This window comes from Vigna radiata, unplaced genomic scaffold, assembly GCF_000741045.1.
Source record: "Vigna radiata var. radiata cultivar VC1973A unplaced genomic scaffold, Vradiata_ver6 scaffold_450, whole genome shotgun sequence".
Lineage (NCBI taxonomy): Eukaryota > Viridiplantae > Streptophyta > Magnoliopsida > Fabales > Fabaceae > Vigna > Vigna radiata.
In genome coordinates this window covers 46,968-61,621 of record NW_014543424.1, presented here as the reverse complement: position 1 = coordinate 61,621, position 14,654 = coordinate 46,968, and the positions used below count along the sequence as shown (strand labels likewise).

The following is a 14,654-nucleotide window of genomic DNA, read 5'->3' as shown; positions in this document are numbered from 1 at the left end:
GTCTACTATAATTCGGTACACATTGTTAAAACGTACCAACGAAAAAACAGTCATACGCGTGTTAACAAACCCCTATATATATATATATATATATAATTTGCAATATTTTTAATTTTTGCATTTGAAGTAAGTTTTAAAATTATCTTATTATAAATAATAAATTTTTTATAGATTTTAATTTATTTTAAAATCTTCTTCTCAAGCCACAAATTTTATCATAAAAAAAATGGAACCCTTTATTAAGAATTAGGGTAAAATCTTTTTTAGTCTCCTTTTTTTTCAATTAAATTTCAATTTTTGTTAAAAAACTAATTAGATCTGTTAAATTTATATAAATAATTTTAATGTTGTCTTTATACATGTCATGTATAGTGTTTATTTTATTTTTTTTAATTTTATTTATGTGTCAAGTTTGTGTATGACACTGTATAGTAATGTCAATGAAAATGTATGTGTCATTATCAATAATTATGATTTTGTATTCAATTTAACTTTTGTATTTATTTTTTGATTTATTCGAGTCTAATTTTTTTAAATAAAATAATATTATTCATTTTCAAAATATAGTTGACTTGAGTTTATTTATCAATAATAAATTAAAAACACTTTTTATGTTATTATAATTATTATTTGTTTTATAAAATTGATTTAAATACTTAAAAGAGATCAAATATATTTATAATTTAATTTAAATTTCATATGAATATTAATTTTTTTAGTTGATTTAATCAACTTGATTGTAAAAGAAAAATTTAATGGACAAAATTATAACCATTTTATACATTTTGTGAATTTGGCACCATTTTCCTTGTCTTTAGCACAATTTATTAGCACGGTTTTTTCTTAGCATAAATTTGATAAAACAAAAAATACAATTCAACTACAGAAAGAGATTAAAAAGGCACGGTAAATGCCACCAAGGAAAGAAATACATAAGTAAACGAGTATTAATTAAGGATCTGAACAACCCAATTTAAACTATTTTTATTAACAATATTGGTGGTATTGGATAGTGTTACTATGTGGTGAGCCAGGTCAATAATCGACTGAACAGGATCCATCCTCGTACAAAAACATATTATTTTTGTTTCACATATCTTTTAACAATAATTATTTTGCACATAACAACTTAACTTTATTTTAATAATAAGATTTTATACTTGAATAAGTAAAGTATATTAGCAAATTATATAGTAATTATGAAATAAATAAATTGGATAAAAATATTGGAAATGTTGTTTTTGTCGAATTAAATAATTAATTTTGATTTAATAAAAGCAAGCACAGGTAATTTAACCTATTTGTTGATTATCTGATAATTTTATTTTTGATTGCTTAATTACATGACAGGTGGTGACAATTTGTCAATCCACAGGAAGAAAGACTCTTTATCCTTCATGATTCACATTTTTTGTTTATTTATTCCAGAATTAAAAAGTTCGAGGTGAATCGGAAAAAGGTGTAATGATAAAGTTTAAGCATCGACAATTTCCTCAGTATCGGCAGAAGCAAAAATAAGTTCAGGTTCTTCCCTTCCAACTCCACAAGTTCCATCAATTGCATTGTTCCTCCCCAAAGCCTTCAACGCCAAGTGAGCTGCTTTTTGACCTGATATCATCATTGCCCCAAAGGTAGGACCCTGTACCAAATATCACACACAAAAACGCTTACCACTGTCCTATAAAAACTTTTTCTTAAGTATACAAACGTAAATTAATTATAAGTCTAACATACCATTCTTGGGGCACCATCAATTTCTGCAACTTCCATACCAGTCACAATCATGCCAGGCACAATCTCCCTCGTCAGTCTCACAATAGCATCCTCCGCAGTGTTCATATCCAGGGCCTTCATTCCAGGTACGCTATCAATCATTCCAATACTCTTCAATCTCTTAACTCCAGTCGCCCCAAAGGGTCCATCATGCCCGCAAGAGCTCACCACAACCTTAGCCTCCATCACATTGGGGTCCATGCAGGACTGCGTATCGTGGTTCATCGAAACCAGAGCCCAGTTCGTCACCACTCCGGCAACCCTCCCTTCCTTCACGATCAAGTCCTCCGCCGCCACGGCGTTGAAGAGCTTCACGTTCGGCCGTGCCAGGAGCTTGCTCATGATGGTGGAGGTGAACAGCGCCGCGTGCTTGATCACCACGTAGTCCTCCTGCTCGTCGTAGGCCACATCGAGCTCGTCCAGAAAGAGGTGGGCGGGCTTGCGCACCACCATGGCGGAGAAAAGCTGTCCGCCGAGCCATGCGCCGCCGCCTGGGCTCACTGACTGCTCGATTATGGCGATTCGCACGGCCGGGTTCTTGCTCAGCTCGTACGCGCAGGAGAGGCCCGCGGAGCCCGCCCCCACGACCACGACGTCGGTGTCGGCGTAGGTTATCATGTCGGTCATGTATCGGCGCGTCATTTCGCGTGCGACGATGGATTCTTTGATGGGTTGGAACTTAAAAGATTGGAAGTCGTAAGGGGGTGTAGTTAGGGACATGGAGATTGCGGGTTGTTTGGTGGAGCATTTTGTGGGTGTGAGACGGGACTGAGAAACTGGCTTTCCATGGAAGGAGGTGGGCTTGTGGTCGAAGAATGAGAGTTTGGGGTTTGAAGTTAGGGTGGTGGTTGCCATGGCTGCCATGAGAATTGGATGGATAGTGTCTTATTGGAAGTGAAACGAGAAGAACAGAAGAAAAGTTGAGGACTTGATATTTGTCCGTGCAGTGGAGTGGGCCTTTATAGAGAAACCGAAGAGTGATGGCTGAAATATCTTGATTCAAAAATCTACAGACTGTATGCCTTTTTTAATGGAAGGAGATAGAATTTGAAAGGCGCAGGAGGTTCCCTTTGGGATATTTTCATGTAAAGTGACTTCAGCACCAAAATCCATGGTTTATCATTACCAACCAGTTGCATCACTTGTCTTCTCTGCTGCTTCATCCCTTAATAAACCCTTTTTAACTTTTTTTTTTTTCTAATTTCATTCATTCACCATCTATTAAACTTATATGCCACTAATCCATGTTGCCTCACCATTTCCAAAAGCTTTTCCTCCTCTGCCCCATACATGCCTTTGATTTTTTTCTAAAAGAATCATGATATTTTATAACAATTTTATTATCACAATATAAAGTATATTATTATTTTATTTTTAACATTTTGCTTAACAAATGCCTTTATTGCTCTCTACAAATCAGTTTGCGTCTGTTGTTCCTTCATTCGTCAATTTTGTAACAAATGGGTTTCTTTTTATGTTTCTTACCACTCGAGTTAACTAGTTAATAGATTATGTTAGAATAATATGTTAGGTAGCTGTTTCAAAAAGTATATATAAAAAAAATCAAAAATAATATAAGAAGGTAGAATAAATACTTGAAATTAGACAATAAGCATCAGTAATTCAGAATAAAATTCAAAAGAAGAAAAAAATATGATAAAAATAAATAAACATGATAACCTGAAGAAGAAGAAGAAAACAATAGTGAGAAGGATGAAAGAAAACGAAGTCAAAATTAAATGGTAGCTGCCCGTTGTCCCGAAGAGACACATGTAAAATATCCATTAGACAAGCTAAAGCTATACAAGGTATGGGGTCTACCAACATTAAACTTAACGACTAAAATACTTTGTTGTTCTGCTTTAGTTATGAAGGTATTCATTTAAAAAAAAAAAAATTAGTATGTGTCTCATAACAATTTATTTTATATCATTAAACTCATAACAGGTATGTTTAAATATATCAATTACAATAATTTATCACAAGTAAATTCATTTGAATATATAAACTATACGTTAAATTTTAACATAAAATTGAAATTATGATATACTGTAGATCTGTTTTTATACATTAGTGACTAAAAAGGTATATTAAAAATCAAGAAGATATACATAAGATAACTTTAAGAACATTTGAAATGGTTGAGGAAAATGTTTTTCAGCTTGTTAAAGAAAATAGGGTATAAAATATGTTTTAAAACATGATAACAAAAAAATATATTGATATGTGACATTAAAAGAGGAATTTTCTCCCTGTCTAAAGTGTTAGTTTATGAAAAAATAAATAAATTATACGAGAGTCTACAAAATAACATTTTAAAAATAATAGAGTATTTTAAATATTAAATTACTTTTTTTAAGTGATTATAGCTCCTTTGTCATCTATTTGAAAATAAAAGGTTGTCTTAATAATCTTTAAAACGATATTTTTTACTTCAACGAATGACTTGTACTAATTAGACAAGTTTGAAAATATAATCTAATGGATACATGGACGAAAAAAATTAAATGATTTTTTTTATGTATTGATTAAACGAGTTCAACAATACACATTAGACGATTCATTCAAACATTGGTCAGAGGATTATAGCAATATATAACAAATCTTTTCACATACATAAGATAAATCTGTTCATTCACTTATTAGATTAATTTTGAAATACACATTAGACAGTCTATTCATACATTAACTAAATGAATATAACAAAAAATATTATACGGGTCTAGTAATATATATTAGACTAGTTTGTTCATATATTTATGGAATGAGTATAACAGAATATATTAGATGAGTCATTCTATATATTGATTATACGACTTTAAGAATACATATTAAAAGAGTATGTTCACACATTATTCAAAAAAATCATGGAAAACACATTAAACGAGTTTGTCTGTATATGATTAGACTAGTCTAAAAACATATGTTAGACGAGTATGTTCATTTAAATATTAGATGAATTTATTAACACATATTAGATGACTTTTATCCATTACATAATTACACGAATCTTGCAATATACATTACACAAATTTATCCATATACTAATTAGATAAATCTAACAATACATATTGGACAAATATGTCTATATGTTAGACCAATCTAAGAACATATATTGGAAGAGTTTGTCCATGCATTGATTAGATAAGTCTAACATTAAACTGTTATATCAATATGTTTATACATTGATTTTGTATTTTTTTTTAGTAAATCAACTCTATATATTTATACAAATCCTTTATACTTTAAAGAGTCTACTTTATTTTTAGGCATGTTTTGTCCTTTGTATTTTTATAAAGTATATATATTGATTTTTTAAACTTATAAATTATTTTCAAGATTAATTTTATTCAAAACTTAATTATAAACTTAAAAGTATTTATTATTTTTTCTTCAATTTCTATATTTCTTTTAATAAATACACAAACAAAAATCAATAATTGTCGTTAACACAAATTTAAAACTAATATATATTTTAAGAAGAAAATAATAGATTTGTAAGTTATGTAATATAGAAAAGAAAAAGAGAAATAAAAGATATATATATATATATATATATATATATATATATATATATAGACAAGATAAAAAAAAAAAAAAGTGAGTCATTTTCCAAAATATTATAACTTTCCCTACCTAGGAAGTCTATCAAACCCAAGTTGCCACCAAAAATAAATAAAATGGAGGTGCATGGGGGAATCAGGGGTGAAGGAATAAATAATCTGAAATGAGTCCAGTGACACTGATTATTGGGCTCTTAAGTTTGGGCTGGGATGCAATAAAATATAAAACTTGAAAAAAGAAAATTTTGACAGCTGTGGGATTTGAACCCACGCCCTTTCGGACCAGAGCCTAAATCTGGCGCCTTAGACCACTCGGCCAAACTGTCTTTTGATATTAAAAGTCATGTTACTTTATATTTAAAACTACATATACATTAATAAACTTCTTTAAATATGATCACATATACATCATTGTTATTTTTTATAATATTTTGAAGTGAATTAAATAATTTAATGACTAAGAAATACTATTTATATTCAATTCCTATTCTCAATTTTATGATTAAATAATTGAATAATATATGTTTATAAAGAAATAAAAATTATAACTCTTAATATCTATTTGGAATTACTAATGTATATATTTTTTTCAAAATAAAATAAAGAGATTTTTTGGTACATGGAAACTATAATAATGATGTTGGTCTTAACATGGAACCGCATTAATATGATGAGATATTAAAATCACATTTTATTCAGTTTGTGAAAACTAGAGAAAAAAGAATTAAAAAGTGAAATAATCGTGGGAAGAAAATTAAAAAATGGCCTATAAGTATATTATAAAGATTAAAAATATATAAACTAAACACATCAAATGATTTATTGAAGCAAAGAAAAAAAAGGAATGAAGGATTTACATTTGACCATAAATACATAAAGTAAAGTTTAAAGAAAATATAATAAATGAATGAAAATGGTAGTGGCGGTGGTGTGGGTGTTTCCATTATTAAGAAAGATGATGTTGTTACATGCAATGCCTGGCCCCACTGAGTTTTATTATTCTACAGCTAGCTACCTCCAACACATACTAACATTGCAATTTGCAAATGCAGCCTGGCTAAGGTCCCACTCCCACATTTCTATTTCTTTTTCACCAATATGCCCCTGCCTCCAAAATTCTTTCTCTCAAATTTCATCTACAAATTCCTTTTACACTTTCCTAATGCACTCACAATATTTTATTTTCTCACTCGATAATGTATATATACATTTCATTCTAATGTTCACTACACTTTTTTGTAATTTATAATCAAATTATATTCCTACTCACTAATTCTTTATAACTTTTGTGTAAGATATATAGGACACTGGGGATCTTGGTATTCAAAAGGGGCAAATTTGTACAATTGGACATTGGCACATGCAATATAATTAAACAAACCAAGAAATCTCAGCATAAATCTAAGCAGGGAAGAACAACAGCATATGATATGATGTTACAACTGGAAGTGCCAAAACCATTTTAAAAGTCACGGTAATTGAATGAAGTGCCCCTTCTTGGGTTCTGAGATCTAACTGGGAAACCCTTTTTTCTGATTGTCCGTATTCTCATCCCACTCAGAATGGATTCAAGGAGCTGTTCTTCAGTGTTCGTGATATTTTTTCTTGCAGCAATGGCTGTTGCTCATTTTCATTCATCAGAAGCAGAAGCAGCTGTGTCCAAGGGATCTTTTGAGGATAATTTCAGCATAATGTGGTCTGAAGACCATTTTACTACCTCTAAAGATGGACAGATCTGGTATCTCTCCCTGGACAAAGATACAGGTACCAAATGCATGACCTTGAAATATGCACATTGTTCAACCTGCATTGTATACTACGATTTGATGAGGAGAATTCGAACTGTTAGAATCAAATTTGATATTTGAGCTGTTTCTCAAGCATTCAATGTTTGACAGGATGTGGGTTTCAAACAAAACAGCGCTACAGATTTGGGTGGTTCAGTATGAAGCTGAAGCTGGTCGCTGGTGATTCTGCTGGCGTTGTGACAGCATATTATGTAAGTGTACAAAGCATTAAGTAGAGTAATTAGAATTAGAGAAAAGTTAGCGGCCAAGTTGTTTTTACAATTGTTCACTGATTAGAACCAACTAAAGTATCATCTCAGTAACTTGTATCAATCTTTGAAAAAGATCTTCATTATACAAATTACTGAATTAAAATATCAACTCTGTGACCAGAGAATAATATAAATACTCTATCCAAGTGTTATTGACGAGTGGGGAATTGTTGCAGATGTGCTCAGAAAACGGTGCAGGGCCAGAAAGAGACGAGCTTGATTTTGAGTTTCTGGGAAACAGAACTGGGGAGCCTTATTTGATTCAAACAAACGTGTACAAGAATGGGACTGGTGGGCGTGAGATGAGGCATATGCTATGGTTTGACCCAACTGAGGACTACCACACCTATTCCATCCTCTGGAACAACCATCAGATAGTGTAAGTTCCATCCGATAATGTTTCAAACGTAACTAAAATAATATATGGATTTTTTTACTGAATTGAAATTTTGTTGAGTGAAAGATTCAATTGATTGTGATCAGGTTTTTTGTGGATAGAGTTCCTGTGAGGGTGTTCAAGAACAATGGTGAAGCAAACAATTTCTTCCCTAATGAGAAACCCATGTACTTATTCTCAAGCATATGGAATGCAGATGAGTGGGCCACACGAGGTGGGCTTGAGAAGACAAACTGGAAATTAGCTCCATTTGTGTCATCCTACAAGGACTTCAGCGTGGATGGTTGCCAATGGGAAGATCCATTCCCTGCATGTGTCTCAACCACAACAAAAAATTGGTGGGATCAGTATGATGCTTGGCACCTCTCGGCTGATCAGAAAATGGATTATGCTTGGGTTCAGAGGAACCTTGTCATCTATGACTACTGCAACGATTCTCAACGTTATCCAACTGAACCAGAGGAGTGTTCATTGAGTCCATGGGATTAATTAATATATATCCTTATTCTTTTAAATCTCTCTTTTCTGCCTCATCATTTTTTAGTTACCACTGCAATAATTCATGTGCAGTTTTTATTTGTAAGCTTTTGAAGTTGCCAATTTTATGTTCAAACATTTTTTCATTCTTCCTTCCTTTTCAAGTATCGGTCAAATGCGTTAACTACTATTAAACCACAAAAATCTCTACCCATTAACCAACAGCGATGAATTTTATCTACTCTCCAACTATTTTCTCTTGATTTGGGAAGTGGAAGATGAGAAATAAACACACTTGAAAGTTCGTTGATCATTGTCACTCTTCTGTTCTAAAATAATCAGTGACGGTACAAACATGAATTGATTTTTGTAAGCGCATTCAAAAGTGGAAAATGAATGGAACACATACGTACTTTAAAGTGTTATACAAGGAATCTACAAGAAACAAAGTTTTCAAAAGCCTTGTTTAGTGACTTAAACATATCGCAATGGAATTGAAAAAAAATAACTAATTAAACTGTACTGATAACTTTACATGTTAAAATTTTGGTTTAAACCCTTTTTGGTTCCTAGGTTACCTTATGATGTTTAGTTTAGTCCGGTTTTCTAAAATGTCAACCTTTAGTTTCTATGATATAAAAAATGTATCAAATCAGTCCTCTTCATTAACAAATCACAAGTTTTTCATTAAGTGATTTGTTCTTCATAACACCTTCCGTTAACAAATCACAAAATATTAGATATCTAGATATGAAAACTTGTGATTTATTGTTCATTAAGTGCTGTCATGAGGATTGATTTGATACATTTTTATCATAGGGATTAAAGGTTGACATTTTTAAAAGAAGAGACTAAACTGAACATCAGAAATTAACTTAGGGACCAAAAAGAGTTTAAACCTAAAATTTCTATACAAACTTATTTGTTTATTTAGTTGTTATAGTAACTTTTTATTTGATATTATATTTTATTCATTTGTATTTTTTTTCAGGATAAATATTAAGTTAATAATACTATCAGCAATTAAATATATAACATCTTCTTTATATTTAAATTGATTAATTTTTATTATTAATTTATTTTTAATACTTCGTATTCCATTAATAACTTTATGAAAACAGTTGACTTTTAAGAGTTTAATTTTAGGAAATTGATAAATAAAAAATTATCTTCAAATATTTTAAAAGTTATAGTGATAATAGATAACTTTTAATATGTGTTGTGAATATAAACATTTTTTACATATATATTCAATAAGAGCTTGTGTTTTCACATCATATTATTAGTGATGAAAACAGAATGAATTCTTATTAAATGTGTGAAATTATTTAATACTGGTACCATAAAAGAAATAAATTCTTAAACATAATCCACAACTTGTTTGTGGCCTAATTTAATTCGATCTTTTATCAAATAATTATTTAAACCAAACATTAAAAATTAAATATAACTTACCTTTGTTTATTTTTAATTTAGAATAAAATTCAAACTAAATCGGTTTGATCTTTAAAGCAGTAGTTTGCGTCAATTTTCATTATTAAATTTTGTTAAAAAAATTTGAACATAAAAAAAAAAACTATTTTGTAATGAAAAGTGATTAGATAATAAAACTTGTTATTATATATTTTTATATAATTGCTATCATATTTATAATTCTAATTTTTTTTTCTCATATTCATAATTAAATTATATAACGTCTTAGTCATATATAACGAAACTTACGAAATTTAATTTTCAATCCGAAACAAACCTGTTTATTGAAGAAAAAATAGAATTTTTTTATTCATAGATATTTAATTGGGTTCGAGTTATTTTTTAGAAAAAGGGTAATTTTGTCAAATACGGTTGAAAAAGTTGGAATCTTTCCAGAAGTGTATTAGGCGGAGCAAGTCTTTGGAAAAACTGAGAGGAAAGGGGCATAGGGTTTTGTTGTTGTTAGCAATCCCAACTTTGATTATCGAATCTCAAAATTCTGAATCCAATCAGACATTAACGACAGCTATGGTCTGTGAGAAGTGTAAGTTTATCTCCGGTTCTTTGACACCTACTTTTCCTTCTCCATCTCCGTCAATTTTTAATCGTTTTGAACTTTCAATCGAATTTGAATTTGAATTGGAATTTGGATTGCAGGTGAGAAGAAATTAACGAAGGTAATAGTACCAGACAAGTGGAAAGAAGGGGCCAGCAACACTACGGAGGGTGGTGGCCGCAAGATCAACGAGAACAAGCTTCTCTCCAAAAAGAATAGGTATTCGATAATCTTTAATATTTCATTTTGTTATTGTTTCATCTTTTTTATTTTTATTAATTTTAGAACTGGGCATAGGAACCATGACTTAGCTTTGTGCCTCATATATTTGTTCATTAGCTGATAACAGGTTAATATAACTTACTTGACTCCTGCTTAATGTAATAAATTTTTGTGACGAATGAGGAATTTTTTTGATGCTATCCTCTATTGTCACCTGAGTCTCAATTGTATTTATGCTACTATATTTCATTTGTGTTGCATAGCACTTCCCTTTTGGGGGAGCAATCTTCTAAGGAATTTGACGGGTTGAACTTGTAGGATGAGATTTACCTCGAATGTTAGGTTTCTAAATTTTTCTGTTAGTAAATTGTATGCATCACAATGGGGGGCCACGCATATTTGCGACCTTAAATGGAGGTATTGGTCCCAAGATTTCCTGCACAATTGTCTGTGCGACGAGTGGCAAGCAAGTTCGAAACCCTAATTATTCCTTTTTCGTTTTCTTTTAGGCAATGCATATTTACGTGTAGATTTGCACTAATGGTTATATTATATGAGTCGAGAAAGAAACCTAATTCTATCAGGCGGTAATTAGTCATTGTGAACTAGTCGGCTTTTTTGAACAAGTATTTTTAGTAACAAAATTAATCACTTTCTCACTATCCCTCGGACCGGATTCTGTAATTAACGAATTTTGAACACAATTACATCTGTGTTATTACAATTCATTCTATTTCATACCTTTTTATGTGTGCCATCCCTTCATACTTCACCTTCAACTCTGATTACTTTCCATCTTTATAGTTATAGTTACCCCCTACAATTTAGTTTTGTTTCGGACTTCATGTTTTTAGTCACATGATATTCATATATTTAAAAGTTAAAACTCTATATTTATATTTTGATTTATGAGGCTATTGGGAAATATTTTTAATATGGCTGTCTCAAGCTCCAAAACTGCTATATATTCTGAACCGGTGTTATCATGTGTGCAAGCTTAGTATTGGACTTGTAAATGATGCTCTACACTATAAATACTATTTTTTAAATGTGAACTTCATATCAATTGCTAATGATTATAAGTATGGTTCTTGTTTTTCATGGCTTAATAGCTGTCCAAAAGCTTTCCATGTTTGGAGTCTGGAATGACTTACGTTTTGGTATAAAGCCGGTTCCATCCAAAGTAAACGAGCAAGTATGCTTGAGTGAGGAGCATTGCCTTTTCGTAAATCTGTATATGCAAATCTCGTGCTTGTCTATGGTTCTTGATACCATCTGCAAATTTTTATTTAATATTCTATTATACCTTCACATGTTCTTTTTTTCTTCTTTTGTGAACTTGATAGTTGTTCCACCATGCATGTTTCAATCATTAATAATCTGTGAAGAGTGCACTTATTCTTAAACTAATTTATTGCAGATGGACCCCTTACGGAAATACCAAATGCATCATATGCAAGCAGCAAGTGCATCAGGATGCCAAGTACTGCCACACCTGTGCTTACTCTAAAGGTGATATTCCCATGTTGAGATGTTTTTGGCCTTGCTACCTTACATTTTTTTTCCCTTTCGGTACAGCGTGCCTTAAATATGCAAGTGTATGACTCAATTCTTCATGTGTTTTGTATGGCAGGAGTCTGTGCGATGTGTGGCAAGCAAGTTCTTGACACCAAGTTTTACAAACAGAGCAATGTGTAGTGAATGCTAGTACTGCACTGCTTCCTGCATCTTCTTTTAGGTGCATAATAGGATTATCTTTCTTTCTGATTGTTTGTTGATTGCATTGCCAATGCAACTGAAATCTGTAAAAAACAAATACAGTGAGTTTTTTGTTCTGTATCTGACTTCTGTAATGTACTTAGTGAATGTATGTTATTTATCCAAAACATAAACCAAATGGTGTTAAACTCCTGCTATACTAAGATGAGATACTATGATAACATGCCGAAATCCTCATTCCAGCACTGATTAAGCTTAACGGCGTTTTCAATAACTAAACTCATGTTTTACTGTCCTAGAAGGATAGATAATATATATGAAAGAATTAGATTATAAAGAATTGCCTGAAGTTTGTGTATCAGATGCAACCTTATGCGAAATTTCACTGGAAGGATAGGCAAAATGGTCCAGAATTGGAATTGGAATTGGAAGTAACTAGCTACCTGTAAATTTATTACTGAATACAATGCCAAAAGGAAGGGACTGAGTAATAAATTTCTTCATATACTGAATAAATTTCTTGGGATGTCTCATTCATTTCGGAATGAAATTTCCAAGATAGTTTCTATATTTTTCGAGACACATTGGGAAAAGTTGTTCTCAAAATGAATAGTCAAAATTTATTGGATATCGGAAAAAATACTCGTATGTATAGTGTAGCTACTAGCAAGCGTACACATTTGACAATCTAGTCTGTAAAACCTACCTTAATATTCTTAAGCTAGACAGGTAAAATATAATGTATAGGTACTTATGAAAATATTATCGTTAACATCACGGATTTATTTTTTCAAAACTATTTTTGTCCGACTACTGTTATACCTCCCGGATCAAGAATTCATTGTGCATTTTTTCATAACATGTGAATAGATCAAGTTCTGAGCATGGTTTAAAACTGTCGGCGATGCTATGCACTATTATATTTTTAAAGCTTGCACAAAATTTAAGGAAATGATAGCAGTGTTCGTGCAAGGATTGTGGCACTCAGCATTTATTTTTTATATATGCTAAAATAATTGACACAAGATTTTTTTTTTGCGATGTAAAGGAAGACTCTTATGAATAGATAAGGATAATCCACAGGATTCTTTATCAATTAAACTCTCTGATCCCAGGTTACGTTTTTTTTTTTTGAAAAATAAATCAATTGATGGTTTTGTAGTTATGATGTTTTTAAGTGGAGTAATTTATAAAAAAAGAAAACAAAAAATAATCAAGAAATCAGTTGAAAATTCCTGTTTTTCTAAGACATTGTACAGATCTGATTTAAAGATGACAAACAAAAACTCCTCAAATTCTTCATGGAGACATACTTTAAAGTATTAATGTTAGTTACATTAGTTATTATATGCATGGGTGAGCTCCAAGAACTTGTGGAGAAAGATCTATAGAAGAAAACAGAGTGAGGTGCAAAAAAATGCTATGGAGGGTTATTTTTTTCATATCAATAAATATAGTCTCTTGATAATACTGAATATATGTAATTTCGAATAGTGTAATCAATTTAACGGGTGTTCAGTACAACTTTTACAAACTTTATTTGAGTTCATAAAAAAGATCTTAATGAACTTTGTCAAAATAATTTTTTTATAAACTAATTTTTTGCTGAAATTTATGACATTTTAAAAAATGGCTTACGGAAAATTATCTTTTATTTGTAAGATTGCAAGTACCCGATGACAAAAAAAGGGGCCAGTAACTACATTCTTTTGGTGCAATAAAAGAATTTTACATCATTTTGGAGTTAAGATAAATTTTACTTATTTTTTTCTGACCTACTTATACACTTTTAAAAGATTTAGGAGTTAAGGTAAAGTGTATTTCTTTTTCTCTTTGCCTACTTATACACCTTTTAAAGATAAAATTGTAAAGTAGTCGGGTTGAAGTTCTGAAATGGACTGCAAGTCATCTTAGCAAAGTTCAAGAAACTATGCGATAATTGAAGTGAAGTACTAACTGCACATTTATTGTTAACAATTGAGTATGTTCGGTACAGGTCCTATCTTATAGTTAGTAGTTCAAAAGACAAATAAGAATACATACAAGGGTTTATAGGTTGGTTTGGTGACAATCACATGATACTGCAAACTGACCTAAGTATTGTCCGAAATAAAGAAGCACAAAATGAGAGAACGCCTAGCATCGATCTTGAGGTTCTTATCTAAAATGACAAAAAAACTAGTCATTCATGTTGATGAACAAAGTATACAATGAAGAATGTGAAACTAACTTCAGATATTTAAAAATTAAAAATCAGATCATTGGGCTGTGACCGAAGCTCACCTCACAGGATCCATCCATTTACGCGAGTAAACATTTCAAAACAACAGTTAATCATTCCATGAGGCATCATAAACTAATAGCATAATTAGTTATTATATATCTATAAAGTTGATTAATAACAGCAGTAAATCA

At 31.0% G+C, this 14,654-nt stretch overlaps 3 protein-coding genes and 1 non-coding gene across 4 annotated transcripts; 2 read left to right on the top strand and 2 right to left on the bottom strand.

Moving 5' to 3' along the window:
- Positions 1-1,304: 1,304 nt before the first annotated feature.
- LOC106754377 (thiamine thiazole synthase 2, chloroplastic-like) lies at positions 1,305-2,748 on the bottom strand. The gene is made up of 2 exons (XM_014636387.2): positions 1,735-2,748; positions 1,305-1,639 (listed from the first exon to the last, which is right to left on the bottom strand). Exons 1-2 carry the CDS (start codon positions 2,635-2,637, stop codon positions 1,475-1,477), a joined length of 1,068 nt encoding a protein of 355 aa, XP_014491873.1. The 5' UTR covers positions 2,638-2,748; the 3' UTR covers positions 1,305-1,474.
- Positions 2,749-5,582: 2,834 nt separating this feature from the next.
- On the bottom strand, positions 5,583-5,662 carry TRNAL-UAG. Its single transcript has one exon. It is a non-coding gene; the product is annotated as a tRNA-Leu (tRNA).
- Positions 5,663-6,737: 1,075 nt separating this feature from the next.
- LOC106754374 (probable xyloglucan endotransglucosylase/hydrolase protein 8) lies at positions 6,738-8,421 on the top strand. The gene is made up of 4 exons (XM_014636385.2): positions 6,738-7,100; positions 7,235-7,335; positions 7,572-7,774; positions 7,879-8,421. The coding sequence occupies exons 1-4, from the start codon at positions 6,899-6,901 to the stop codon at positions 8,279-8,281; spliced, it is 909 nt and encodes a 302-aa protein (XP_014491871.1). The 5' UTR covers positions 6,738-6,898; the 3' UTR covers positions 8,282-8,421.
- A 1,695-nt stretch (positions 8,422-10,116) lies between these two features.
- LOC106754381 (cysteine-rich PDZ-binding protein) lies at positions 10,117-12,434 on the top strand. Its single transcript, XM_014636393.2, has 4 exons — positions 10,117-10,286; positions 10,400-10,517; positions 11,941-12,032; positions 12,154-12,434. The coding sequence occupies exons 1-4, from the start codon at positions 10,271-10,273 to the stop codon at positions 12,216-12,218; spliced, it is 291 nt and encodes a 96-aa protein (XP_014491879.1). The 5' UTR covers positions 10,117-10,270; the 3' UTR covers positions 12,219-12,434.
- The last annotated feature ends 2,220 nt before the right edge of the window (positions 12,435-14,654 follow it).